This window comes from Balearica regulorum, chromosome 27 (genome assembly GCF_011004875.1).
Source record: "Balearica regulorum gibbericeps isolate bBalReg1 chromosome 27, bBalReg1.pri, whole genome shotgun sequence".
NCBI classification, from domain to species: domain Eukaryota; kingdom Metazoa; phylum Chordata; class Aves; order Gruiformes; family Gruidae; genus Balearica; species Balearica regulorum.
The window spans coordinates 2,079,476-2,107,392 of record NC_046210.1 but is presented as its reverse complement, the minus strand read 5'-3'; the positions used below and the strand labels follow the sequence as shown (position 1 = coordinate 2,107,392).

The 27,917-nt window shown below is 51.5% G+C and overlaps 3 protein-coding genes across 10 annotated transcripts in view; 1 reads left to right on the top strand and 2 right to left on the bottom strand.

Annotated features, from left to right (window-relative positions):
- Nucleotides 1–110: 110 nt before the first annotated feature.
- On the top strand, nucleotides 111–11,783 carry DDHD2 (DDHD domain containing 2). 2 transcript variants are annotated; one of them, XR_012832561.1, is made up of 19 exons: nucleotides 111–183; nucleotides 477–688; nucleotides 1,964–2,154; nucleotides 2,996–3,085; nucleotides 3,455–3,575; nucleotides 4,606–4,695; nucleotides 5,918–6,053; nucleotides 6,671–6,879; nucleotides 7,026–7,096; nucleotides 7,291–7,410; nucleotides 7,615–7,710; nucleotides 8,061–8,189; nucleotides 8,293–8,448; nucleotides 8,529–8,631; nucleotides 8,719–8,883; nucleotides 9,294–9,456; nucleotides 9,695–9,813; nucleotides 10,190–11,442; nucleotides 11,524–11,783. XR_012832561.1 is itself a non-coding variant. In XM_075736463.1 (18 exons), the coding sequence occupies exons 2-17, from the start codon at nucleotides 484–486 to the stop codon at nucleotides 9,783–9,785; spliced, it is 2,136 nt and encodes a 711-aa protein (XP_075592578.1). In that variant the 5' UTR covers nucleotides 111–183; nucleotides 477–483; the 3' UTR covers nucleotides 9,786–9,813; nucleotides 10,190–11,783. The 2 variants fall into 2 exon arrangements, 1 of the variants encoding a protein (XP_075592578.1); XM_075736463.1 differs by having other exon boundaries at nucleotides 10,190–11,783.
- PLPP5 (phospholipid phosphatase 5) lies at nucleotides 10,238–17,160 on the bottom strand. Of its 4 annotated transcripts, XR_012832564.1 has the most exons (10): nucleotides 17,039–17,160; nucleotides 16,666–16,774; nucleotides 15,134–15,224; nucleotides 14,864–14,927; nucleotides 13,994–14,118; nucleotides 13,434–13,604; nucleotides 12,824–13,119; nucleotides 12,084–12,236; nucleotides 11,571–11,629; nucleotides 10,238–10,296 (listed from the first exon to the last, which is right to left on the bottom strand). XR_012832564.1 is itself a non-coding variant. In XM_075736470.1 (7 exons), the coding sequence occupies exons 1-7, from the start codon at nucleotides 17,110–17,112 to the stop codon at nucleotides 12,953–12,955; spliced, it is 801 nt and encodes a 266-aa protein (XP_075592585.1). In that variant the 5' UTR covers nucleotides 17,113–17,160; the 3' UTR covers nucleotides 12,573–12,952. The 4 variants fall into 4 exon arrangements, 1 of the variants encoding a protein (XP_075592585.1); XR_012832563.1 differs by lacking the exons at nucleotides 10,238–10,296; nucleotides 11,571–11,629 and adding an exon at nucleotides 11,798–12,007; XR_012832562.1 differs by lacking the exons at nucleotides 10,238–10,296; nucleotides 11,571–11,629 and having other exon boundaries at nucleotides 11,798–12,236.
- Nucleotides 17,161–18,314: 1,154 nt separating this feature from the next.
- NSD3 (nuclear receptor binding SET domain protein 3) overlaps nucleotides 18,315–27,917 on the bottom strand; it is a 44,859-nt gene continuing 35,256 nt past the window's right edge. For all 4 annotated transcript variants that reach the window (XR_012832559.1, XM_075736459.1, XM_075736461.1 and 1 more), the window contains 6 exons: nucleotides 27,123–27,392; nucleotides 26,274–26,390; nucleotides 25,737–25,878; nucleotides 25,048–25,154; nucleotides 24,485–24,689; nucleotides 18,315–23,058 (listed from right to left, as the gene is read on the bottom strand). Coding sequence is in view for 3 of the 4 variants with exons in the window: in XM_075736459.1 (XP_075592574.1) it covers nucleotides 22,817–23,058; nucleotides 24,485–24,689; nucleotides 25,048–25,154; nucleotides 25,737–25,878; nucleotides 26,274–26,390; nucleotides 27,123–27,392 (1,083 nt within the window). In the remaining variant the exon portion in view is untranslated. The remainder of the gene's footprint in view (nucleotides 23,059–24,484; nucleotides 24,690–25,047; nucleotides 25,155–25,736; nucleotides 25,879–26,273; nucleotides 26,391–27,122; nucleotides 27,393–27,917) is intronic.

Sequence of the window (27,917 nt, the reverse complement as noted above, 5' to 3'; positions counted from 1 at the left end):
GCAGGACTGCGGGCAGGGGGTGCAGGCAGAGGCCCTCTCTGTCCCCGCCCGCCCTGGTGACGGCAGCGGCGGCGGGGCCGGGTAGGGGCGGGCCGGGCGGGGAGCACCGCCCCGGGCTGGGCGGTCACCGGGGCCGGGGCCTGCCGCTGCTGCCCGGGCCGCGCCGCCGGAGGAGCCGCCTGGGTAGCGGGGGCCGCGCCGGCAGCCGGCCAGGTTGGGGTGGAGGGGGGGGGGGGGTGGATCGCACGCCCACGGACACGCGTGTGCGCAAGGGGCTGCCGGGGGGGAGGAGGAGGGGAGGGGGGGGGGCCGCCCGCCAGGTCCGTGTGTGTGTGATTCGCGGCTGCAGCCGGCCCCGGGAGACGGTGATTTTTTTTGGGGGGGAAACGTTTTCCATTCGAGACAAAATACGCGTTTCTGAGGGCTTTTTGAATTCACCCCCCCCACTCGCGTCTCCCCCCGTCGCGCGTGTGCAGGAGCATCATGTCTGCTCGGGAGCAGCAACAGGCGCAGCCCCCCCCTCCTACCCCAACCGCCGCCCCCCCCGAAGCTGCGGAGCCGGACGCCGCCAACAGCTACGAAGCGGTTGTTCCCCACTGGTTTTACCGCAAGGTGCCGGACTGCAGGGAGCGGTGGGTCCCCTTCAGCACGCAGGACTCGGAGAGGCTGGAGGAGGCTCACGGTGCAGGTAAGGGGAACCGCAGATTAAAAAAAAAAAAAAACCAAACCCCACCATCCGCCTCGCCGGGGCTGGGGGGATTTCGCGACGCTGGTTGCCTTCGGCTCCTGTCGTTTCTATTTTTAAATTGGCCTTTGATTTTTAAATACCTAGTCCTTGCTCTTAACGTCGCTGTAAGGAACTGGAGTGGTTGTGAGGGTCAATGGGAGAGCACCAGGTGTGTGCTCAAGGGAAACACCATCCAGGCAAATTCCCCAAACGTATCCACAGCTTCCACCTGGGATGCAGAATTTTCCCCCTGGTATTTTAAATTGGGACTTTTTTTTGGCAATGCGCCTACCTCTAGAGCCGTAAACACGGGAATAGCTAAGCTGTTTGGATGCACCGAATGGTCTGACCTTATTCATTTGATATGTGCCCTAAATTATATATAATTATACTGCAAAGCACCCTTCTGGTGTGGACGGGACAGCAGGAGGGCAGAAATTCCGCTGAGGAGATTTCTCGGTGCGGACGCGTGGTGCTCTGCCTGCTGCCGGAGGGTGCTGCCCAGGCAGGGGGTCTGCTCTGAGCGGCACCGCTTGCGACGGGCCCTCGTGCTGCTGAGTATCATCCGTCTGTGCGACCCGCTGCCAAGACCGTGTCTAAAGCGCTGCCGAGGGCCGCGGGCAGAGCACCGGTTGCCCAAGGGCTTATCCTGTCCTCCCTCTCCCGGGAAGCTTCGGATCTGAGGCCGTGCCACCGGTCCTCAGCACCGTGGCCGAGCCGAGCACAGCCAGGCACAGGGCACTCGGCCGGCAGCCTGGTCAGCGGGCAGAGCCAGCCGCCAGAATTTGAAGTCCGCAATTGGGATCTATGGGGAATTCTCCGTTTTAGAGGGCAATGGCTTCGAGACGCAGAGACCCGCACCTCCACCGTTAAGCAATGCACTTCCCAGGGCCACAAATTCACGTTTTGCCATCTGAGCAAGGCAGGCGGGGTCCACGTAAGCCTGCGCCCGAACTAGAGAGGAAGACGGTGGTAGCTTAATGCCTTCGTCTTACCTTCTGCCTCTGGGGGAAGTTTGACTCTGGGCATCTCTCCTAAGACGCCCGCCAACGCTGTTCTCTGTGCTTGGGTACGGAGACCGTTGGTGTCTGCGGCCGTTGCTCACACACACGCTCGTGCGTGCTGCCCACAGAAGACGACGCAGTCTCACCCCTGTGATCTGGCGTGGTATACAGCTTGCCGGTAGCGCGCCTTTCTGGTCCTCTCGCGATTAATTCCAGGCCTTGGTTCGTGCAGGGAGAGACAAAGAAGACCTGGTTGTCCCAACGTCGGGGGGCAGGTACGACGTGCATCTGAAGAAGAGGCAGCGCGTCGCAGTCTACTGGGAGGAGGAGGTATCTGAAGTGCGTCGCTGCACCTGGTTTTACAAGGGAGACAAGGACAACAAGTATATTCCCTACTCGGAGACCTTCAGCGAGGAACTGGAGGTAAACACGCCTTTCCTGGTAGCATCCATCTTGCCGAGAAGCACCTTGGCTTCTCGTTGTCAAATACTGGCCTCCGATGTCCCAAACTCCCGCTGGCACCAGTCACACCCAAGGACGTGAACTCGAAAGAAGCTTTGGCGGGCGTTTTCACAGCTGATTAACATAACCGCAAACACTGCCACCGTCTCCCCCCCTCCGCCTGCTACGGCCGGGCGACCTCCCCTTCCTCCTGCCCTCGTCCAGCCGCGTCGGCATCCTTCTCCTTCAGCACACCACGCAGCTCCGGCATTGCTTGCAGCCTGGCTCTAGCAGCTTTGCTCTGTTTTTTTTTTTTTTTTCCTGACCCTGTCTGCTCACAGCTTGACTCTCCTCGTGAGACTCATCCTCCCTGCGCTCGTAGTTTGACCAAACCAAGGGAGCTGTGAATGCAAGAAGGAGGAATCGTCGTTTCGGGGACCCACTGAACACTCTGTAGTGTTAGAGACTTCAGAGGTCTGCACTGCTAACAGCTGGAGACCTTTCTTTGGAAAGACACACGTGTAGAGATATATAGATAGATGTATAAATATATACATATAGATAGATAGATGTATTCTGATGTAACAAAAAAATACAATTCTAAATTGATGGGGAAGTCTGCTGCTGCTATTAAAGCAGGGGCTTCTTGGAAACTCTCTAGCAGGTGATGCTCAGGTGACCCTGTTGCTCCTCCAGCTTGACCTGGCCGATTTCTCTGCCTCTTTCGCAAAGCGTGTTGATAAGAGATACCGTGAAATGGGCGGGGGTTGTCCAGCCGGTCGAATACCTTCAGGTGACTCACAGAGGGTGTTTTTTTCCGTAGGAAGCTTACATGATTGCTGTGACCTTGGATGAGTGGAAGAAGAAACTGGAGTCCCCTAGCAGGGAAATCATTATTTTGCACAACCCAAAGGTGAGGAGGGCCTGGTGATCTTTGTGTTGACCGGCAAGGACATCCCGTCAGTTCCCTTGAGGGCCTGCCCTTGTGCTGGCTTTGTGCTGTTGCTTTTACCCATGTCCGCTGAGAAATCAGTTCTGTCCAAACGGCATTGCCCTCGCCTGCCTGTGCCAGAGCAGAGGGCAATGCCAGCAGAGCGCCTGCTTCGCACCCCAACGTTTCTTTCCAACACGCTCCCTTTGTGCCAAGGGCTCGTACCAGCGCAGTTAAACATCGCGGTCTGGTGCCGCCCCGTATCACCTACCAGCTGTTGTAGCAAAACTTCTCCCCTGCTTAACCACGGCACGCAGCACAGCTTAATGACAGGCTCTTCTTGTTTACAAGCTGATGGTGCACTACCATCCGGTTGCCACCTCCGATGACTGGGGCTCAACTCCTACGGAACAAGGTCGACCTCGGACTGTGAAGAGAGGCGTAGAAAACATCGCTGCCGAGATCCCCAACGGTGAGCTCGCTTCTCCCTCCCTTCCACACATCCAAAGCTGTAGAGTCTCTTTTCCAAACTGTTTTCTCAAAAAAGACCGACAGAAGCTTCCCTGATCTCTTAAATGAAGGGCGCATCTAAAAATTTTGTGCCGAAAGGAACCGAATGGTTTTCAGAAACCTTCCTAGCAGCGTAAATGAACGTGCAGAGGCAGCAGACACACAGGGAGAAGGCAGCGTGCTTCCAGCTCCTGCGCCGAGACCGGAGCTGTTGAAAGCACCGCAGAGCGTGAAATCACCCCTGAGGTCTTAGCGTCTGCGTTCGTAAAGGAGGACACTTTCTTGCCCTAGGAGGGACACAGGGGTTTATCACTTACCTACGTGCCAGGGACTTTCTGGGGCACGTGCTCTCCCCGTCTCTGAAGCTGTGCATCAGCTCTGCCCGCTCCCAGCTGTCCCCGAGCGCCCGGTCCAGCCTCAGGACTTGTCCCCAGCACGTTATTCCCGTCTAACCCCTTCACTTTCCCCACGCGCGTGCCTTCAGGGAAGCGCCTATGCAAACTGAAGCGTGTGGGAAACCGAGAACAAGACGTAACTCCACCCGGTGCCTGCCTGAGAGATGCAGCTACGCGGGGGCCGGTGGCTCAGCAGGGCAGGCTGGGCACAGGGCAGCCGGACCGAGACCCCCTGGTCCCGTCCTCCCCCCACGCTGAACGTGCCCCACGGCCGGGTGGGTGTGAACTGCGAGGACCAGCCACCCCTGCTGAAGTGAGGATGGTGGCAGAAGGGGGGGACGAGCCACCTCGCCTTCCTCTACTGTCCTGTCGATCCGGATCGATCCCAGGGTGGGCAGCTGAATTTAGCAGGACAAAGAGTTCAGAAACGTGAGAAATCCCACTACCCTGTAGGCACAAAATCCAGGCGCTAACCCAAAGGTTTTTACCTGGCTGAGGTGAGGACGGGAGGCTCCGCTCTCCTGTGGAGCGGGTCGGTGCCGCATTAAGCGATGTCTCCCGCAGGGCCTGCGCTCTGAATTCTTTTCTCCTCCTTAGGAGAGCCGCTGCAAATTGATCACCTGGTTTTCGTGGTGCACGGGATCGGCCCTGCGTGCGACATTCGGTTCAGGAGCATCGTCCAGTGCGGTAGGTGCGGAGCCTGGCCGGCACGCTCTTCCCGCGCGTTGCTTGTAGCGGAGCCAGTAAACCCTCATCCGCGCAGAGTGCGTGAAACGCTGTCAGAGCGCATTCGCACCATCCCGACACTCATGTTGGCAAAGGCACATGGTTGAATTTGCTGACTGCAGTGGGGAGCGTGAATGCAATGCTCGCTAACCCACTAAATCCTACCATCTGGAAAGGTCCGGGCAACCACTTTTCATCACTGTGTTCTGCTGCTGCTCAAAATAGTGAGTTTCCCAAATTGGATACAGATTTTCCAAGTAACTGTCTAAACCTGCTAAACTAATTAGTAACCTGCTCAGTCTATTGCTACGGGTTAATCTCTCTGGGTGAAGCCTAACAGGCGACACCCCATCCAGCAGCCTCTGGAGCGGTTTCGGACCCAAACCGGGGACGCTGCTTCGGGCTCAGGAAATCCCCAGGCTGCAAACGCCTGGAGGTTAGGAGAGCGTGCGAAAGTGTCGCTGGTCTTACACACTCCTCTGAGCATCCCCTGTGGATCAGTATTGGAGTCAGGGCACTAAACCAAGTAACTCCGGTCCAGCCTGTTTGTTATTACTTGCTCAGAGTGCTCTGGTTCCGTAGGAGAGGTGATCACTCAAACTGCCTGGAAGCCCGACATGATTTAACTTGTAGAAATCAAGGGAGCTGAGATCTTTCACAGCAGGCTGTCTTTAGTTCCTACAAAATATACCTCTGCTTTAATGCAGTCTATTCTTCTTCATGTTCATCTGATGAAACTATTTTCAAGGCTGTTGACCATTTGAAATGAAGGAAATCAGCCTTTCTCCCTCAGAACAGAGCACTTTCAAGTTCACCTCCTCCCTTATCATTCCCTAACACACGCATCTTTGCAATAGATGTTTGGGGTTTTTTTTTTTTTAAAAAAATTCTTCAAAGTACCTTTCTTATCCTAACTGCTGTGTTAAAGCCTTGCCCATGCGGAAAGGCGGCTTGTTACAGATGGGACAGCAAAATCCAGTAAACGCACATGTAAGGACATGGAGCCTTCCCCTGATCTTGTAGTTAAAGATTCAAGGTCTTAGGGTAGCAGCAGCAGATTAAAGACCCTGGTGGGATTTCCCCTGGTAATGATCTTTTCTTTTATCTTATTAAGTGTTGTTGATGCAGCAGGCTTGCCCTGTAGCCCCGGTGGCTCCCAGTAAGAGTTCATGCTCTTTTCCAGTGAACGACTTCAGGAACGTTTCCCTGAGCATGCTGCAAGCGCACTTCAAGAAAGCCCAGGAGCAGCAGCAGATCGGCCGGGTGGAGTTCCTACCTGTGAACTGGCACAGCTCCCTCCACTCCACCGGCGTGGACGTGTAAGTGTCCCGACCAGCCATCTCCTCCGGTGTCCGCGGGAATGGCAAAGCGCACAGCCAGCCTCCTCCCGCGTAAACTCTGCTATTTCTGCTGGCCGCTGCAGGCAAAGGGAAAGCTGTGAGCGTTTAGGGCTGTGGGCATGCAGGGGTAGGCAGGGGTCCCGCAGACCACCTCCGTGCCAGACCCCCTCCCCACCGCCTTTCTGCAGCCCTGTTTGGCGAAGGGCAGCAGGCGCCTGCTCCGATCAGCATCCAGCCGGAGAGGAGAGGCTTCTGCCTTTCCCTGGCTAACATCAGGGTGGACCGCGGACATCCGCACCTTGCCAAAGGCCTTTGGAAACCGAGTACCCGGTTTCTGCACTCCAGCGCTGCTCTGCAGTGCCCTAGGAAGGGGAGAGAGCAGGTTGGGCTCCTGGGGAGGAAAAGCCTGGAGAGTAAGAGAGCACAGGCCGTGCTCTGCCTTCGGTCTCGGCACGAACCGAGGGGCTGGGTTACAACATTATGTCCTTTGAGACGGTGGCAATCCTTCTCTGAACTTAGGTTTTGCCTTAGAAACGCGGTGGGGTTCGCTGGCACCTCTAACTGCAATTCCCTCTCTCCTCTTTTTCCCCCCATAGCGACCTGGAGCGAATCACTTTGCCGAGCATCAATCGCCTGCGTCACTTCATCAACGACACCATCCTGGACGTTTTCTTTTACAACAGCTCCACCTATTGCCAGACCATCGTGGACACGGTGGCGTCCGAAATGAACCGCCTGTACCAGCTCTTCCTGCAGAGGAACCCCCTCTTCAAAGGGGGGGTCTCCATTGCGGGGCACAGCTTGGGTAAGGGGCTTCACCCGCGGGTCCCGTGAGCGTCACCGTACCGTGGGAGCAGGGAGGCCGCTGCTCTGTCGTCCCAGAACAGAGGTGACCTGGGGCTTTTCCCTGATGAGACGCTGACACTCTGTCTGCCCGCGCCTGGTTTTTAGGGTCGCTCATTTTGTTTGATCTCCTGACGAACCAGAAGGCTGCTCCCGAGGAGGATGAGCGCAGCAAAGAGGTAGTACGGGCTCTCCGGCGGTGCACGGACCCGCGGGGAACTCCTGCAGCGCTTGCACGGGTAGCTGTGCCGGTGCAGCGTCACACCGACCTGCTGCTGCGGCTGCTGATTGGGGAAGGCGGGGAAGAGACTCCAGAACGCGCAGGAGAAAATCAGCGAGCGCCAAGCGTGATCCCCGATGGCTCTTTTCACAGGGGTCCAGGACAACCTCAAGCACCGGGGGTATTGAGGAAGTAAAAGAAATCCTGAAGAAGCTGGAGCTGTCCGAATATTGTGATGTTTTTGAGAAGGAGAAAATGGACAGGCAAGCACTGGTAAGGAGCTCTCCTGTTTTTGCTGCCTCTTGTGTTTCTTCTTTGCTTTTCTTCCCAGTCCTCCCACCTTGTGCACATCTACCTGGTACTGAGTCACTCGCACGTGGAGTGTCTCTGAGGAGTGCAGCAGGAACAGAATTACAGAGAACAGAAATACCTCACCTCTCTGCTCCTGTACTAATATCTGGGTTGCTTATTTTCTAGTTCTTGTGCACAGAGAAAAACCTTAAAGAAATGGGAATTCCCTTAGGACCAAGAATGAAGATACTTCATTACATCAGCCCCAAGATGGAGACGCAGGTTTGTCTTCTGCACGGCTTGTGTTCGTCCAGGTCACACCCCACTGAGGACCAGCGTCCACCACTTACGATCAGCCTGGTACCCGGGCATCGCTTTATCCCGTGGCCTGTACGGGCGATCGCAGAGCTGGGGGACTTGTTAACGGTGGTAGAGACTGCAGTTAGCGATGCCAGCTAGAGGTGGTCGGTTGGGGAAGGATGGTGCTGCCCAGACCGCCGTGGTTCTGGAGGATGCAGGGTGCCAGGCAGCTGGCTGCCTCCGTGCTCGCTCACGGGTGGGTAGGATGGGCTGTGGCGTGCGGGTGCTGCAGGAGCCACATTAGCGGGGCTGTCCTGGTTGTGTTGCTGCAGGACCAGAGCGCAGCAGGTCCCGGGCACAGCGGGGAGAGTGGAGCGGAGCCCGGGTCCCCGCTGCAGCGTGACCCGGACAGCACAGACGACGGCAGGAATTGCCAGTACCGGGATGTTGGCTTAGGACAGGTAACTACCGAGCTCGACACCGTGCTCTAACTGTGACAACAAGGTGCTTGTAACACCAGCACGGAGTTTGTCTCATGAAAAACCGAATCTCCCTCTCTCCTAGGTCTCGGCAAACTATCCACAGCTGAACTACAAGCCCACCATCTTCTTTGCTTTTGGGTCTCCCATCGGGATGTTTCTCACAGTGCGAGGAGTGAAGCGGATCAACCCAAACTACAGCCTGCCCACCTGCAAAGGCTTCTTCAACATCTTCCACCCCGTAGGTATAAGACCCAGAGCCTTCCTGTGTGAGATGCGCGGAGCACGAGCCCGGGCTCACTGTCCCCCTCCTCCGTGCAGTTCGACCCAGTGGCGTACAGGATTGAGCCCATGATCGTCCCAGACCTGGAGTTTGAGCCCATGCTGCTGCCCCATCACAAGGGCAGGAAGAGAATGCACCTGGGTAAGGCAGAGCACGGTCCCTCTCCCCCAGCCCGGGGCAGCCGCTGCGGCCCCAGCCCGACGCCCGCCCCCCCGTCCTGCCTTTCAGAGCTGAAGGAAGGGCTGACTCGCATGAGCGTGGACCTGAAGAACAACCTGCTGGGCTCCCTCCGGGTAGCCTGGCAGTCCTTCACTCGAGCCCCGCTGCCAGCCGTGGAGGCGGCGAGTGCTGACACTGAAACGGCGGCGGAGGTCGGCACGGAGAAGCAGCCAGGTCGGTGGTGCAGCGGGGGAGCTGCGGATGCAGCATCGCGACCTGCCCGTGGAGCAGCAGGCTCGGGCTCCCTGCAGCCACGGTGCCATCCTGGCGCCAAACCCAGGCGCTGCCGCCGTCCTCCGCGCTCGGCCAAAGGATTGCCTTTGAGCTGCAGATGCGCTTGGCTCTCCCGTGCTGTGGCCTTCCTCCCTAGCTGCCTGATGAAGGGGGGGGAAGAGGCCACCTGGGGGTCTCCGCACACCCACACCGCTTTGTAAGCCTGCCGCCCTTCTTTAGCCTCCCTTGCAATAACATTTTCCAAGAGAAAGCCCTGGGGGAAGGACCGAGGGCGAAGGGAGGGCAGGTGATGCTGTTGCATCTTCACGGCTCTGGTGCCTGAAGCGCGTCGCTCCTCTTTATTCCTTCAGACGCAAAGCCAGACGAGGCCCCCGCAGCGGCGAAGGAAGAGGCTGCCCTCATTAACGTGGGGAGGCTGAATGGAGGGAATCGCATAGACTACGTGCTGCAGGAGAAGCCAATAGAGAGCTTTAACGAGTATTTATTTGCACTACAAGGGCATCTCTGCTATTGGTGAGCCTCTGTATAACCATCAAAGCTTCAAATTCACGTCTGACGTAAGCAGAATGTGATTCTGCTGGCTGTAACGCAGACGTGGCGGGTGGGCAGGGACAGAGGAAGGAGGCCGGTGTAGCTCCAACACCACCTGCGTTCGCTGAGCGCCGCATCTACCCCACATGATACCATCACAGCTGTCCTGACAGAGCGGAGGGAACCATCCCCCTCTAATCCCCGTGTCCTCCTGCTCCAGGGAGTCGGAAGACACTGTTCTGCTGGTTCTGAAGGAGATCTACCAGACACAAGGCATTACCCCGGATCAACCTTTGCCAGGAAGCCACTGACCAACCTCTGCTGTTCTGGCCGCTTGAGGTAAGTCACCTTGCCGACACCTTCCTTCCAGATTTCCTGGGACACCTCAGAGTACACCCGGTCCATTTGAGGGAACGATATTCCTTCCTTAGAGCGCTGTGTCGGGTTTTCCCTTTGGCCTGTCAGCCTGCTTGGCTTCCTTCCGCTTATCCTGCACACGGGCGCTGTCGGGCACGAGGAGAGCTGATCAGTGAACTGGTGCTGCTGAAGAGAAGGGCAGCAGGCACTGCGCGTGGTTACGACCAGTTCGATCCAAGGGAACGGCCAGACACGTGGCCTCTAGTCCAAGGGTTCCCGGTGAAACGTTTCTTAGAGACAGGTGGATTTTGGTCTGCCCTAGCGCAGCTATTCCTACGTTCTCCTTTTGCTTTCTTAGATCCAATTCAACCGAGTACTCACCAAGAAAGTCCAGATTTCCTCTCTGCCTTCCTCTCTCCTCTGCTGCTGTGTCCCGCATGCTGCTTCCCAAGAACTTGCTGCTACCTGGAGATAAGGATGATTTTCCTCCATTTTGGGTAGGGGCGGGGGGAAAGAATATCAAGGGAAAACACCTCTGCTCAAACACACACAGCACTCGCCCCGTGACTCCCTGTGGCAACACGTACTTTTAACCCTCCACCTCAGAAGTTATCATACTAGCTCCTCTAGCACCGAAGCAGACTAGCTGTCCGGGCTCAGAACCAACATCGAGGGCCTGATTCTGCTCCTGGCACGGTGAGGAAACTCGCAGCTTATGACCTTGAGGAATAAAAGCCTTAAACGCGCACCGTGGAGAGAGCTATAGCAGCCTTGTCGAGCGGAGATTGCCGACTTCTCCCTGCCATAACACAGAGCACCAGGCGTGAGGACCGTGGTCTTTGGGAGGTGAAGCCCAGGGCACAGGCATCTGCTGTTAAGCGAGCAGGAACGCGTCTACCAGCCCTTCTTATCTCCCCGAATTGCTGCTGCATGGTTTGTGCACCCCTGGGCAGGATTGGCCCGTAAACCAGCTCCTGAGCGCGGCGCTTTTTTGCCCGCTTGACCCAGGTGCTCCTGCCTGCAGTAATACGTCGGTAGCGACTTCTCAGCATCCTCACCCAGCCCGCGGCATCCTTCCCCGAGGCACTGCCCCCATCTTGGTAGGACCGCGGCGACCGTGCGGGAGGGAAGCTTCACCTCCAGATCAACCTGCAGCTAGACCAGAGGAAAGCAGCTGCTCCTCAGCAGCATCCGGGCAGTCTCGGGAGGGACAGCCCTCCCGGGCTTCGCAGGGGCACGGAGCCACGCTTCCGTCCTGCTGCAGGGTGGCTTGCAGGGTGGCTACAGGGATCTCACACCAGCCAGGCTCCAGTCATTGGGTTTGGTTTTAAATACACGAAACACAGGGTCTGGACGCCGTGTCCCAACGGCCCCACTGAAGAAACGACACCAGCTCTGCGGGCAGCTCTGCCCGCAGCTGCCCATGGTGCGCTAGCTCTGCTCCAAGGGGCACGGGCCCAGAGAGCCCCCGGTGACCCCCCCCTTGCCACCAGAACCAGGCGGGCTGCTGGGGCCGAGGCAGACGCTTCAGAGAGGTGTCGGGCCGTTGCTGTGACAGCCTCTGGAAAAGCCAAACCACTGTCCCTCCCACCGACTACTGCCCTGCATGGGGTAAGGAGCCTTTTTTCCACAGCCTGTTCGTTTGTCCTCCGTTGTACGTTATTTGCACTATTTGGAAGGTTTTGTTTGCAGCCTACATCTCCCCCCCCCTCCAAAAGGAACAGAAGCTGTTCTTTTACCTGACTGCAGAAACATGCTGCTCAGTCGGCGCCTGAACTACTGATTGCTAAAGCGTCTCCTACAAGAGTAGGAAAAGGAACAGTCTTAACGAGGGGCACTCTCATGATCAGCTTTTTAAGTTGTGCACTTTGTTAAAAAAAAAAAAGTTAAATACATTTTAAATGTTATTTAATGTCTTTTCCAGTAAAAGCCAAAATAAATAAGTAGATGACTGTGGTGTGTGCATGGCTGGGGGGAGAGGGAGGGGAGGGGGCTGAAGAATCCACACGTGCACAATTTTAGGGGAAAGCAAAGCTATTTCTGTAACTTCTGTTGAAGTTGCAGGGTCACAGAGGGCTTACGTGGCCCACGCTGAAGACAACGGGGTGGCATTTTCATTACTGTCACGTCCTGAGCTTGGCAGGGGCACACGTGCTCTGCTACAGCCTCACCTTCGCTGTTTGCAGGAACATATAGACTTGGTCAAGAACACACGTGTCTACGGAGGAGACTAGTGACAAATAACTACTTACAGGAGTCCTCCACAGAGCTGTGCCTTGGGTTTCTCTACCCTTCCATTGTCTGAGAAAACCAACCGTGGTGTAGGGAAACAAGCACCTCTGAAGGGATGCTCAGACACCATTTCATTTTCTGCTGATTGTCATCTCTTTACAACTGTATTAAAGCTGCAAGGGAAGAGATACAGAATAAACACCCGCCTAGAAACTGCGGCAGACACACCAAAGGAAAGGGCTGATACAGCAATAAACAAATCCTTGAAGTCAAGTTTTTAGTACCACAGCTCATTTAAAAAAAAGTAACTCCTTTATTTGGCAAATTAGAAAAAAATCAGGGCTAGCACAATACAAATAGCCACGACAGTAGTTCCAGCCTCCCTCTCCCCAGCTAACCCACGGTTGGAGACTGCGGCCTCGTGCTCATTGCTCCAGACCAGCTCAGCTGCGATTGAAAAGACGGAGTTAAACCCAGCGCGAGGAGCAGGTCCTGCACTTCGCCATGGGACAGCCGGGCTGGGTTGAAGGGAGACGGCTGACGGTGCTTTCGGGACCGGGCACAAGAACGCCCGCTGGACGGGGCACACCAGATTGTCACGCTTTTCCAGTTCTTGCTTCAGGACCTTTCGTACCCGGGCTGTGCTCCCTCAGGCTCGCACGCCGAGCGCCTCGCTCACTTCGCAGCGGTCCCGAAGTAAGGGACGCCTACAAAATCCAGTTACACGAAGCGACATCGGCCCCTGAGCAGGACAACTTACCAGAACGCCGGCTGGGTTTCAGGTTCATCCTCATTTGAGCCGCTTCTCACAACCGACCTCCCCAAAGCCCTCCCCTGCCCTGGCGCTCAAGGAGCGGCAGGAAAGGTGCCGGCAGGACGGAGCCCGTCGCTAAATATCTAGGTGAAAGCTGGAAGCTGCAGGCTTTTCTTGGTGCACTGGCAGTTTGGATTTGTACAGAAACGGTTTGTGGCACATGGAGTCCATCAGAGGAGGGTAATACTGCCTGTAGCAGAGGTACGCAAGCACGAAGCCCATCGCTGAGCCAACCAACACATCTGCGGGCAAGACCAGAGCAGAGTTAGCTTCCCTTCACCTTCACAATCCTCGTCGGTGAATTCTCCAGCAGGCAGTTCAGAGCTGAGCTGCATCAGCGACTTGACCCTCAGCTACAAACTAAGCTTGGCCCTATATTTCAAAAACAAAGAGAAAGGCATCATCACCTTGCAGGCAGCAAAAAAAATTACCACCGGAGGAGTAATTAAAAACCACAAGGTGCCACCACGGGCTCTGAACTCCCCTGTGGCACCGCGGACCCCCCCCCCGCACTCAGAGTGCCCCCAGCCAGGCGTGCGGGCAGACGCCGACCCACCTTGCCAGTGGTGCTTGTAGTCGCAGGTGCGGGACACGGCAACGAGGGTGGCGAGGAAGAGCGGGAGGAGGAAGGCGCAGAGCCGCAGAGCCCTGCCGCCCCGGCCGGGAGTGAAGCAGCGCAGCTTCCCGGCTATGTAGAAGGCAGAGAAGGCGAGACCAGCGAAGGCGACTGAAAGAGAAGGGTGTCCTTCAGAAACGGCTCCGGGCTCTGCCACGGGCCCTCAGCCGAACCTTCACCCTCTCCCTGCTGCGGCGGAGGGGCTGAAAGGGGATGTTTGCCCGGCCTGTGCAAGCCAAGGGAAGCACGAGCTCGAGAGTGAGAGAGGAGCCGTAGAAGTTGGTACTTGGCAAGCGTCCCTCCTCCCAGGAGTTACAGCCAGCTTCAGACGACGTTTTTCATCCCATTGCTTTGCAGAGGGAAAGCTGAGGCCCCCAGACCAGCCAAGGAATGTAGCCAAAACTGCGGGGTGCATGAAAGCAAACCCAAGCTGCCCCCACCACGGGCTTCTGCTCACCACAGTTCGCTGTCTGGGGCTGCAGGGGACATAGAAAACTTACACGAAGCGTGTCCGCTGGGGAAGCTTTTGCGTCCCTCGGTCACTATGCCAGGGTCACCTGTGCACACCAGCTCTGCATTCGCTCGTCCGTCTGGGAAGCATCGATAGAAGAAGTCTGGCCTCGGCCTAGGGAGAGAACAAAGCACGTAGCCCTCGGGCACATGGCGTTCCCAGCACGGAGTCAGGAGATATCCGAGCGCCCAGCCCTCCACGGAGCACCCGCGTCCGAATGCAGCCGCCAACCGCCTCGCGCAGCTCCCTCCGCCGTGCAAAGGGAAGGCGGCGCGATGCGGGCTGCGAGCAACGCAAAACTGAGCATCGCACCCAGCTCTGCGCTCGGCGGGCGAGAGCCGGGCAGCAGCAGCGCAGCCTCACCAGCCCACCGCTGCTCGGGCAGGACCCGGGTCAGACCCTGGGGATTAGCGCTGTGCTGATCCTCCCCATCCAGCCCAGCAGAGCAAATGCCTTACAAGAACCAAATTCCCACGCGGCCTCGACGCACCCGGCTGCACAGGCTGCGGGCACACCGGAGCAAACTTCTCGGGCTGTGGCTCGGCACAGGTAACTTTTTGCCACCCTGACCATGTGGCTCGAGGAGATGAAACCATCCCTCCTGCTCCCTGTACGCATGCCAAAGCGCTCCTCCCTGGCGCAGGCCTGAACAAGCCCCTCTGAAAGATGCCCGGGGACAGCAGGTCCCCAGCAGTGTTTGTTCTAATATTTAATTGTCTTTACAGCTAGACAAAACACATTCTTTCCAGGCTGAGTACGTTCAACTTTAGGTTCTGGCCCTCGCTCCTGCTTTTGTAGCTCTACCACCGCGCAGACGTGCCTCCCCTCCCCGCGCAGGTAGGACGAGCCAGTTTCTCACCTCCCCACAACAAGCTTCAGGGCGTTTGTAAAAACCCCGTTCAGGGCGAGAGCAAGGCTGGCAGCTAGGAGAGAGCAGAGAGGTCACATCAGCATCGTCCCCACCTGAGCGTGTAGCTTCGAGGCACGTTCAGTGCTCGAAGGTCAGCTGGAGCCACACAGCTCGGCTTTGATAGCCCTGGCACAATAGCAAAGGGCTCGTCTGTGGGACCCCTGGCTCGCAGCCCCCGCCTCGGGGGGCCGCGGCTCTCTGGGATAAGGAGGAGCTCACCGAGGCAGGCTTCTCGCGTGTCTTCTCGGTCGGCATTCAGGAACACCCTTGCCAGGACAATGAGCAGTAAGGGGGACAGAAATGCGATGAACTGCCACGAAACGAGAAGATTGTTAGGTGTCTGTTGGCAAAGCAGATTTCAGCACTCTCACCAGAACACGACAGCAATTGCTGAAGACAACTATAAGTTTTCCTTCCCCAAATCCAAGCAGCAACCTGTCCTCTCCGCACACAATTACGTTTCCATCAGAAAGCAAAACCAAGCCCAGCTGTTTGCAGCAAACCCTGACTAACCCTGCGCTCCCCAGAGCACGGCTCTTCCTCCCGTTTGCCATCCAAGGGCAGCACCACACGTACAAGAACAAGTTCGTGGGCCGCTGGACCCTGCCTGTACCAAAGCGTGAGGAAAAAAAACCAACCCAGGCAGCATAAATAACGCAGAGCGCTAAAACATCCCTCTCTGCATCCCACTCCTTCGCGTGCTTTAGCCACCCCGTGCACACGCTCAGCAGGGCAGCGGATCCTTCCCCTCCCGCCCCCGAAAAGCCCAGCACATCCTCAAGCTTTCAAACAGCACCTCTGGCACGAGAGCGCTGCTTTGGCTGGCTTCACGTCACTCCTGCCTGCAGCTCCCTCCTCTCCTGCCTCCGGTTATCCCTTCGCAGCATCAGCCACAGCACCTCACCTCTCCCCATCCCTGCAAGCACAAGGATTAGCTCTTTGTCAGCAGCGCCCGCGCTGCTCATCAGCAAAAATTACAGGAGTTGCTGATTCGGAGAAAACCATTCGCAACGTCTCATGGGCAACCGCCGCTGTGGGATTTCACCCCAGGGAAGTCCGCGGTGCGCCCGACAGGCTCCCAGGGAGTCTGCCACCACCTGAACTCTGGTATACGTCATGCTTTACGCCGCCAAACCCAAACGCTACACCAAGGCTTTGCCCTTTAATGTTTAGTGCCTGCCTCTTGCGGAGAACCAAAAGTGCTATTTGCTGAGAAAGCGGATGCTTTGCCCAAACCTGGAGCCACAGCATCTCACCGAAACAGCCCTGCTTCGGGTGAAGAGACAACCCCTTCAACGGACCACTGGCTGCTTGAAATCCAACACTTACAGTTTTATATTAAACCCTTTTAACGGAGCCTAGAGACCCAGGGAAAACATTTTCACAATAAAATGTTAATAAAACTTTGCTGAAAACAGCTGCTTTCAAGCAAAATGTTCCCTCATATAGAGACACAGTCCTCCATGGCCCTAGTCACCTGGATGGTAAATTGATTATGAACACCACCAAAAAGTCCCCACTAGTTTTTATAAACTTAGTTAAAATCCCAAGGACAAGCCTGGATGTCGTGTAAAGCCTGAAAAGATGACAGAAACGACTGCAGATGCTGTCTAGTTTACAATGATGCATTGCACTTTCAGTAATGTGCATTAAGAACTACAGGCAAGTCTTTTAGCCAGCGGCTTTGCTTTAAAAGGGCAGTTTATAATTAGAGAAAAAACGAAGCAAATACAGGAAAGCGCTGAACTTACAAACATAGGTACCGTGGGTACGTGATCCACTTCCACGTACGGGTTTCTATAGAGCCACATCTCTTCAGGCTGTACCACGCGCTGAAACGGAGGCAAAAACTCCATCACCCTGGAGAGGGGGAAAATAAAAAAAAAAATTGAGGGTTTTTTTTTTGGGGGGGGGGCAGCCTGCACCCACAACCTGCCATTGAGAGAGGCCGGGGGGAGCGGGAGCTCTGCCCCTCCCATCGCGGGGGCAGGGGAGCGGAGGGGGGGTGCTGAGCCGCCCCGGGGGTGCCCCCGGTCCCCGCAGCTCCGGGCGCCGTGCTGACACCCCCCACCGCCGCGGAGGGCCCGGGAGCCGGAGCCGGAGCCGATGCCTGCGGGCACTCACGCGAAGGCGGCCAGCAGCACGGCCCGCACCGCCGCCTCCCCCGCCAGCTCCGCCGCGCCGCCCGCCCGCCGCATGGCCGCCCCGCTCCGCCCCGCTCCGCCGACGTGGCACCGCAGCCTCCCCGGGGCGGAGCGGAGCCGAGAGCGGAGAGCAGCGGCCCGGCCCTTCCCTCCCCTTCGCTTTACCCGGGAGCAGGAAGCCCCGGCCGGGAGTCCCCTCGATCCCCCCCCGCACCCCGCATCGAGCACCGGGAGCGGCAAGAGGAAAACCCGGCGTTTCGCGAAGCGGCACAGCCCGGGCCCTGCCTCGACACCCCCCCCCCCCCCCCCCCCCCGGGCACCGAATTCCTGCCCTCGGCCAGCGAGACGGAGGGAAAAGCCTTTCCTCGTTGGAACATCCAGAACGATTTATTGAAGTCAACCTCAAGCAAAAGTTCAAATCAGTGGAATGTCATTAAAAACCTTTCCAAATTAATCCTCACGGAAGCAAAAACACATCTGAATTCCAAAGTATTTGTAAAATAAAAAAGGCAACATCTCATTAAATATAATGTACAAAAATTATATGTTTCTACCATCACACACGTTCAGTAAGAAGCTAAAATATTACAGGCAATTCTAGATACACTATAACTAGTTGACAGTAAGCTATCTATATACAGGTTAACCAAGCTTTACAGGTTTCACACTATGCAAGAGAACATAGGCCGAACAACAAAACCCCCAAAATATCGTATATCTCAAAGTCTATGCGGCAACATCAAGTCATAATACAGTAATGCCCCAGTGGAACATCGCCAGGGAAATTTAACACTACTTCGTTAGTGTCAAGAGCTTCTAGTCAACTTCCAAAAACTCTTAAGATACCGACTTCAGTGAATATTGATGCTTTGCTATTAAAGACTCGAGTGATTTTCGTTAAAATAACATTTCACAGAATCTACAAAGTTTGTTACAGATAAACAAAGTCTACAGAAATAACGACTCTACAAAGGTCATCCTTACAGAGAAAGAGTACATGGGAATGGAAACGGAATCTGCAGGTATCTGTGTTGTGCAACATCACTCGCGTGGAAACCCCGAGGTTCAGCTTTCTCCCGGAACCCCGGTATGCGCACACCCCTCTGCGGAACAAACCTCACGACCAGCCAGCCGAAACGCTTCGTTACCACCTTGTTTTCTGTGGCACCGCCATCGCTTTGTTTGAAAAGGAAAAGTGACACCAGAAATGAGATACAGCTCGACCAGTGAATAGGAAACGTGTTTGGTCCCCCCCCCCCCCCCATCCAGCCAGTTTATAACCCAAAAGCGAGTAAGAACTGCTCAGAGGGTGCAGCGCCCGGCTGTGAAGGACCTCGCGGCCACCACGCAGCCACCTCGTCCCCCGGAGCTGGAAGAGGCAGCGCTGGGAAAGGCGGCTCACTTCTCCCACGCGCAACCCCCGGGCAGTTAGTACCACGCGAGAAACGGTGAGTGAATGGCTTTGGCAAATTCATCCGCGTTTTCCCTTTTTGATTTCACATTAATTACAGAAGTCTTCTATGCAAAGCACAGATAGAGTTTCAGCTTAACAACTCCCCTCTCTCCAGAGCAGTGAGATAGCCCCTCACAGGGGTAATAAGGACCTGAGCTCCTCACTCAGGAATACAATAGAATAGGAAACAGCTTTTTTTTTTCCCCTCTTTTTTTTTTTCCTTTTTTTTTTTTTTCTATTCTCCTCAGAACAACATTGTGAATACATCCAAAGTGTAGGAGTGTATCGTAAGTGCAAACATTTTTGCTACACAAAGATAAATGGCGGGGGAAAGTCGATGGAAAACTGAAAGCAAAGGGACAGCAAGTACTCCAAGGTTGCCGTCTCTCATGCAACACGCTTCTCGAACACACACAAGTCTGAGACAGCGGCTTTGAAAAACTCTCCCGTTTGCCATAGATTCACTGTACAGTGGGAGCAGAAAGTAACTTCAGGGAAGTCAAAGACATTTTCAATGTAGTATACAAAAAAAAGTTATGTATAAATAAAAAAAGCTGTATAAGGAACCGCAGAGCTTCAAGTACATTAAACCCTGAATTCAATGAGGCAGAGGTTTCAATGTTAAAGTGACTACTTCGTACCAGCATCGGACATCCCCCCTCCCGCCCTCCTCCCCCACCCCACCCACATAGTTCTGTAAAGTTTCAATATATACAGATTTTATGCTCATTGTTAATTACGTCTAGTAATTCTGTCTTTCCCATTCTATCCTGAAATTAAGATACGAGAAGGTTTTTAGAAGAAAGGCCAAAATTAAACATTCCAGCCCTAGTACTCCATTTTAACAGATTCTCTAAGACCATGGTGGTGACCAGAGAAGGTAATTTGCCCACAAAAATCACCTTTTACGTTCTCCTTCCTGAGCTGCAAATGCCTTCAACAGTCTATCGACAGGACAAGTCTATACTAATAATCTGAAAGCTACAATAACTAATGCTTGCACCATGTATTTAGAAAACGGTAGTAACCAGCCATTGCACCATTTGGCCACGGTCTGCAGAACGTTTTCGCTGCGCTAAGGTGCGAACTGCAGAGTAAAAGCTCCAGTAAACAATAAAATCCCGGGAACTTTGCGGAGCAGCTCAGGCGCCGCACTAGAGACAGCACGCAGGCGACGGAGCCCGAGGCAGGTGATCGCCAGCAGCGTGGTGCTATCTCAAAAATTTAAAATGAAAGGAAGGGAAAAGTGTGACGTTCCGGTGAAGGAACAACTGATGGTCTTAAACCAGCAGATTTCAGTTCTCAGCTGAAATCACCATCAGTTCTGTGGATTTCTTCCAGGCGTCAGCATGATACGACCAAACTATCCAATACGGCTTCGCTCACTTTAGAGACCACACAAATTTAATTCAGCAGCTGACTCCCCCTCTGCTGATGCCAATTAATCAAAACAGCTCTTAATCTTTTCCTTACAAAGGAATTGCATTATCATTATTCAGTTTGCAAAGATGTGGTTAAAACATGTGTTTTAACATGTTGTGTTTGGCATCTAGAACAAACCCCCTACGGTTACCAAGACACTTTGAATTAGGTATTTGCTTCTCTCAGAATGTTAAAGTTTTTTTGAAAGATTCACCTTCTCTCCAATAGCGTGAAATCCAGTTCAGCCTTTTTGTTGTTCAAGCTCATAAACCAATCTCCTATTTTCCCTTTTAAGTCCAAGCCCAGCTGTTGGCTATTATTAAGCTTTTTTTTTTGGTGGGAAAAAAAGGGAGCACCTGTAAGAAGTTTGAAAGCAAAGTTAACCAAGACACCAAGCGGCATGGCACAGGAGTAGCAGCCGGCCTCAAATCACAGTATTTCACAAGTTTCTAAACCTCCTGCGACCCGTCACAGGTTCTGCCGTGCGCGGCACGCGGTTCCCGGCTGCTCCCCTGCCACGTCAAACGCTCCCGGGGCCGTCTGGTGCTGCCACACCATCGCCCTCCGGTCGGGTAAGTCACCACGGACACGGAATGAAGTAGTACGTAGGTGCGCTCACGCGACCGCGTGTCTGCAATGTTCAGAACGCTCGGACTTCCGAAAATCCTTTGAACGTTACCAAGCCTAATAAACACTATAAAGACATCAGGCCTCACAGACGCTGTAGCAAGAGCTGTGTTTGGAATTTCTGAAAAGGTTAAACACCCCCAGTAAGAGCTTAAAAAGAGACATTTATCACACAAAATGTTAAGAAAAATAAAATCCTTTTTGTAAATTTTTTTTTTTTGTAAAAAATACCAAAATATAGCACTGCTTTCAAGCAAGATTAGTGTTTCAGACATTCACTGTAGTACGGACCACAAGACGAAGTGCTTTATAGATCTCGCTAGCCCTCTGCACCACAAACTGACCCACCAATAGCTGCGGTAATGCCCCCCAAGACACCCCAAGTTCGTAGGAAAAGCATCTGCAGACGTTCAAAGATGAACTGCCAGATCAGTTACACGGCACAGTTGCTGCTTAAAGAGATAGTAGTGTGTTTTGTAATTTTACAATTGCACACAAAAATTCCCCCCCCCATACATAAATTTGAGGACGAGAAGGACACCGGCCAGAGGCAAGACGTGCTCTAAAATCCCACATGTACTTTTTTCAGTCTACTGTTTTCTTGAACTGAGAAGTCACCGTGTTCCTGCAGGATTACGTAAGCAGTTTTCCAGAGACAAGGTTCTTAAAAGGCTTAAATTTAGCCAGATGCCAGCAACACTTGATAGGAATTTTTTTCATTCAGGATTACTTTCAATACCCATTAGTGAAAAGCTAGCACGAAGTTAGCTAGTATCAGTCCACAAGTCCAAAGTACGCTCTAACTCTACCAGGGCAAGAGGAGACGCACGGTGCTTTGTAAGATTGTTGGCTAGGGGAGGAGGTTCACCAAAGACTAACCCCAGCCTGGGGAAACTAGTCCCCCAGGCTCCTCGCACAAGGATGGGTTTTCAAAAGAAAATCTGGAGCAGGAGCCTACCTAAGCCACTTCAAAAGCCTCACTGAAGGAGCCTCTCTACTGATTACGAGAGGAAATCCAAAAGAGAACTGTCTCATGAGGCTCAAGTCGGCTGCTGTGAATGTGGCCCATCACCCAGGCACAGAAAACACCCTGTTCATTGGAGAAGTGCTGAGATTTTTCTTAGCTCCAGGAACAATGAAGAGTAAAGTTGGAGGATCTCTCTCAGCACAAAAATCTAAACATTCAATCAACAGAAACGCACACATGAGTTGGATTCCTTAAGTGCTCAAATTTCCTTTGAAGCTAATGGGAGTCTGAGAAGGCGGCAATAAAGAATCGCACTAATATAACTGCCATGAACCAAGTGCAGACTTGGCAGAAGACACGTACACACGCGCAGAGCAATCCTCCATCTATAGAAGTCAATGGCAGAGCTCCCACTGGCAGGACTAAGCCTTCAGTTCCGAGTGTGCTGCAGTATGTGCCTGAGGCCGAGAGGCTCTCCTAACTATGAAGGTTTTCCAAATTAAGCGGGATAAAGAAATTACCGCTGTGCAATGAAGCTCCTCCTGAGCTTCCACCTGACTGCAAACATTGATTATAGCTCTCGAGCAAGGAACCATGATTTCTTCCCTCCTTAAACAATGCCAGATCTCATGTTACAAGCACTTCCAAGAAGTCATACACCTGATTTCTCACAGGAAAAGCTTTACAATACTATTCCTAAGTTCACATGATCTATAACCTACCTTCTCAAAATGCCTTTAAAAGCAAGTACTGGAATGGAGGCATTTCAGGGTCACCTGGTCTGAAACCCACATCTGTCTTTATGGCATCTCAATGTTACACAGAGTGGGGAGGCTTTATTCTTTTCATAAACTAGACATAAAAGTTACGTTGGCTTTGCTATTTTGTTTTTAAAGACACGTTGACTGATCAAAACCAGATCTTCAACACCCTTTAAAAATTAAATAAATAAATATGTTGCTATGCTTTGCTTTCTACACTCAAAGAACATATTTTAAACAGAATATTCTTTTCACTGTCAAAAGGTCTGACGTTTTTCTTTGAAGGCCAAGATGTTTCTGGTTTCCAACAGTAAGAGCTGCTGTAGCACATTCAAGGGTAAAAGAAAGACCAAACAATAAAACCCAAAACACCACTGCCTGCTTCTGCTTGCTAAGACTAAATGGTCCCGGTCCCAGTTCACACACGACAGCTCCAATGACAAAGACTGAATGTGTCGTAGCAGTCTCTTCAAGTTCATCGCCTGTTTGCTCCTCTTCTCCCCTCCCGGGTTTGTTTTTTAACCAAATTCACTCCTTTGCTTCTTCTACAGGATTCTGTGCTTCCAATTTGCACTTTATCTTGCTCCAGTACTCGGGTGCCACAGGAGATTTGGGGTCATGTGCAGAGCAGCAGAGACGACCATCCAACGCTGATGCCACCAGGGCTCCCTTCTCGTGATCTTTACAGAAGGAATGAGGGCAAAACTCACAGAATGAAACTGCAGGATTGCTACAGACGTCGCACTGGTGCCACGGACATTCCCACTTTCCTGAGGGCGGGAGGGGAAGGGAGAAGAGAGAGACAGGAAGCTGAATTAGTGCATTTTGGGGACAGCACCCACCTTTAACCCTTAGTCCATGTTGTAACTGTTCATGATTGCAAAGAAAGTTGAGAAAAATCAGCTCTTACTGTAGTTACTACTTTTGCTTCTCATTTACAAGAATCTGACTGTGAACAGTTCTTAGTCATTTTGCATTTTCTAGGCCTCGCTTGGCTCAAAACATTGCTGTGTACATAACCAGAGCTTAAAATAGTTAGATCAACCTCCTCTGGCACCAAGACACCGCATGTCCTTGCAAGATGGAGTTTGTTTTGTACAGTTTTCTGATTTGTGAGCATCTCTCGTTGATCTGCACACAGTGCTTGCTCAGACAGGTATCTCCAAATTGAGTTTTAGTTCAACTGCAGCGTACTTTAACGTAGAAGACTGAATGCATTAGTGTTGAAAAATAAGCGAGAAATGGCTCAGAAAAGAACAAGTTGTGTACAAGTATGTTTGAGCATAAAACCCCCCCCCCCAGACCCCCCGAACCATTTGGACATGTATGGCCATGTGCTCAATTCTCAGACTGCAGAACTCTCATACTGGACACAGCAAAACAGGATTCAAAAGCTTCTCGCTGTGGTGCCCAGGCTGGTTACTGCTGAGAAATGGAGAGCACTGTCCTTCACAGGGACATAACACATCACATTTAGTGTGTCGAGACCCGCAGGTCAAAGAGTGAGAATTGCACCTGGATGGGACTCCAGACCTCCAAGGAGGCCAGGCTAAATCCCTGAACTTCAAAGAAAAAACCAAACAAAAAACCTAACTCAAGCTGCTCTTAGTGCTAAGATGCTATCAATTCCTTCTTCAGCAAATAAGCTATTTTGAGGATTGCCTTCACATTTCTAATACACTGAAAAGTGACATTCAACTTCACTTGTGGCAGCCTTTTGGTTCATTTAATCATTGACTAATCTGAACTTCTAATGATTTTCACCAAAGTCTTTGGAATCAGGAAGATTAAAGACACAAGGACTTTTACAAAATCCTGTGATCGGATTAAGATGTATTGTCAAATAATTTGAGCCCTAGCTACAAAAAAGCTATGCCTTAACATGGAAAAAGTCAAACGGAAGGTAAGTGCCATCAGGATACAGTAGCTAATTTAAGCATATTTACTGATTAATTGGGCCCTACACATCATGCTTGCAATGGCAGTATAGATGCAACAAGAACAACATTAAAGTATTACAATGCCTCTCCGTCCATCAGTTCTCATTTAGGAACCCCATGACCTATTTCTAAATATGGGTGGTATTGCAAAAGCAAATACGCTGCATTTAATATAAATGAATACTGCATTTCAGCCCAAACACTGTCTTGTTGCAGGAAGGAAGAGAGGAATAGGAAGCCACATGACTGTTCTTACCAAAGGGTGGTTGAGTCAGGTTAAGGCATAGGAGGTGGTATGCTTTGGGACAGTCCTTTTTATCACACATGACTAGTTCTCCCCCATCTCCACACTGGAAACAGTTGTCTTCATGCATCTGCTTCTGTTCTGTTTTTATTTTCCGTTTCTTCTGCTTTAGTTTTGCATTCTTCACCTTCTCTTCATTTGCCGTTGCAAATGCTGTCTAGCAATTACAAAGATCACAGCATACAGTCACTTTAAATTAATTTTAATGGAAGGGGTTTATAATCAACTTTGGGTTGCTATTTGCATGAACCACGCTTAAATTAAATCCACTCAAAAAAGTTTTTCAGCTATAAAAGCCAGAAACGCCCATCCACATGTATCTGAATGAACACAATTTGGGAAATTAACTTCACCCTAGACACAATGGCACTACAGTGCATAACTGTAAAATCTTTAGAGACTTTCAAAGGGTGGAAAGTATCACATAGACCAAAGTTAAAAGTTAAAAGAAAAACCTCTCTTTGCCCTACTTTCTCTGGATTTGGGAAGAAAAGCTTCAATTTTCATCCACGTACCTTTGGACGCACTCCTAAGAAACCACTGCAGTTTTCTGCTCCACAATGACATTCGGTCCTACCATTGCCCAGGCAATCCAAATTGTAATTAAATGTTAACTCCATTCCTAAAATTTAAAGAAAAGCAATTCACCCACACTGACACTGAGGAAAGACAGGCTTGTGACAATGACAGTTCATTAGCATTTATCTCCTGATAGCCTGTGAGATCCAGCAGCAATGTGTTTTAAAAGGGAAAGCTTGAAACAGTGCAGTGATGTCATAGACTTTGAAAGGAGCAAGTTCTCCTAGATCAGACACAAGTAGCAGCTATACTACCACACAGACCTAGTTCAAATGAAGATCAGGTAAAACACTTTTAACATGGAAAGATAATACCGCACCAGACAAATATTGGTGAGAGCATCAAGGCTCTGGTAAGCTTTTACACAGCACGGAGTTAACCGTACATAGCAGCAAGGCCTGCAGTTAACTTTAGCAGGAGCTTTCGGCTTCAAATTATTTCGAACTGTAAGATCCCTGCTAACACTGGAACTCAAATATTTGTCTCCACTCCAATCAATGACAGAAGTTCCTATAAACTGGTATTAAGTAACTTCAGAGAAAAAAACCCAACCAAACATGGCCAGGTTAGGAACTTAGCCATTTCAAGACAAAAGTATACCGGCAAAACAGTGCCATCTTTTTACCTGCAGGAATATCACAAAGAGCAAACAGTCCAACTCTAATGTCACCATTCACTGTCCATTTCTGTGTTTCACAGTTTGGATTACAACTATGGTTCATAAAACGAGAATAATTCCCCTTTGGGCCAGCATCTATTATCCGGTCCTTCAAATAAAAAGACAAAGACATTATTTAGTACTTGCAAACAAAAAATGGTTTCCTGCCGACAAGTGACTACTAATGGCTAAGGCAGCACAAAATACGCTTATTTTAAACAAGTTAAAAGTGGAAAGTTTTCCCTGCAGAGTTAGTTTTATGAAAAAATGTCTGAATACTTGTGTTTAGAGAAGTGAAACAGGCACAGAGTGCACACGTGAGACACAGGCTTTCTCTTTCATCTCCTCACCCGCTCCATTAAAGAGAAACACCAATGTTCTCCTCCTACTGACACCCAGGTGGTGGTAGGAGAGTAACACCAAACAAGGAACAATAAATCTGCCAGCATTTTGCCCCTAGTTTCAACCATAAACAGTTTATACTGAACAAGACATAATACTTACCTTTGTTACAGTTAACATATAAAAATTGGTTACTCTGTTTTCATGTGCACGTTTGATCCGCAATCTGCACTCTTCTTCGTCAATTAGCTCGCCAACATATTCATTCACAAATTCACCCTGAAAATCAACAGAAAACAAAAATAAGAAACCCATGCCTACTACTCTTATGATGGTAAAGGGAAGCACCCCAGAAAAAAGCATTTCCTATAAAACATACTCTCATCATCACAAAAAGATTTAAATTTTAACCCTCTAGTAGGCAAGCCATGAATACGTCCACCACTATTTGCTGCCCAGAGCAATAAGCCCGCCCAAAATAAAAAGGCAGCAGAGCCAAGCACTGTTTCTGAATCACTACATAAGCTGTATTTGTCAGTTCTCTAGAATCCTTTAAAGTTTCATGCTTTCTTTTAAAAAGGACAACGAGACAACATTGATAGACTCCTAAGAAAAAGTGAACTATTACAATGGCGAGTATTTGCACTACACACTTCACTTTTATTACGACTTTTAATAGTCAATAAACTCAGAACATTTGCAGTAATGAAGTTTTAATGAAACACAGGTTATACAAAAATTGTACACTTAAAAAAAAAAAATCACTAAGAACCACGTTTCAAAGTAGCCCTCCAGGCCAACAGCATGCTCCCAACTTTTACGTAAGGGAATTCAGAAAAGCTGGAACGCGATTTGATACCTTGACACAAGGGAGTCGATACTCAGCACTCTGAGCATCACTTTATCAAGACAGCAGATGCTGATGGATAAAAACACTGTTCAAAACAGCTATCTGCAATACTCCAAGTGTCCAACGAGGGCTATCGCAACCATTGTCCTTTGTAACTCTACCTTTTTAATGCTCCTTTTTGTCCTGAGACCCCATCCACGTCGATCTGTTTTTATGATTTCAGCATCAGGGTAGAGTCTTTTGGTGAAACACTGGTTCTGACATCGCTCTCCCGCCGGGCACACCTGGGGATGGCACTCGTACTGCAGCATTCTGTTCAGACACTCGGACTCCAGGCCGCAGGGGTTCTCATCCGACGGCTTGCAGTTACAGCGCGGGATTTCTGACAGATCGGCTACCTGGATCTGAACCTTCCCTATTACCTTGTTGGACTGGGGAACAGAGGGGAAAAAAAAGAATAAATGAAGAAGACAATGCACAAAGAACACAGACTTAACAGCTTTATTGGAGGCCAGTTGTCAATTGACATGAGAAGGCAAGAAAATAATGATTTTGTCATTATTTTTCCTCTAGATCCTTTTGAAGGATAGTGTGTCACAACAAGTACGCTTCCTGCAATTCAGCTGACACATGCATGTGCTTTTACAGATGGTGGTTGCCACTCTACTGCTAACTCAACTGGGGACACACACTGTTCAGAGAAACTAATAGTAAGTAATTTAAGCGAAGAACATTAAAACTCATGACTCCAGACAGTATAGCACGAGTGTCTCCCCAGTAAAATTACTGGTTCTGGAACTCAAAGCACACAAAGTTTATCAAGTACATCACTGGGATTTCTTCCAACTACAACTAAAAACATTAAAGGAACAACACTGAGTCCTATGTGTCCAAAATTGCTGGCAAGAGGTAGACTTTGCAGCAGGATGAGCAGTCGGCATTCCTGCTAGTACCAG

Coding starts and splice junctions, on each gene's coding strand:
- DDHD2 (XM_075736463.1), top strand. CDS start 484: ATGTCTGCTCGGGAGCAGCAACAGGCGCAGCCCCCCCCTCCTACCCCA. Junction 4,696..5,917: donor CAGGAGCATCGTCCAGTGCG/GTAGGTGCGGAG, acceptor GCTCTTTTCCAG/TGAACGACTTCAGGAACGTT. Junction 8,632..8,718: donor CAGGAAGAGAATGCACCTGG/GTAAGGCAGAGC, acceptor CCTGCCTTTCAG/AGCTGAAGGAAGGGCTGACT.
- PLPP5 (XM_075736470.1), bottom strand. CDS start 17,112: ATGCGGCGGGCGGGCGGCGCGGCGGAGCTGGCGGGGGAGGCGGCGGTG. Junction 15,225..16,665: donor TACCCACGGTACCTATGTTT/GTAAGTTCAGCG, acceptor GTTTCGTGGCAG/TTCATCGCATTTCTGTCCCC. Junction 13,120..13,433: donor CTACAAGCACCACTGGCAAG/GTGGGTCGGCGT, acceptor TCTTGCCCGCAG/ATGTGTTGGTTGGCTCAGCG.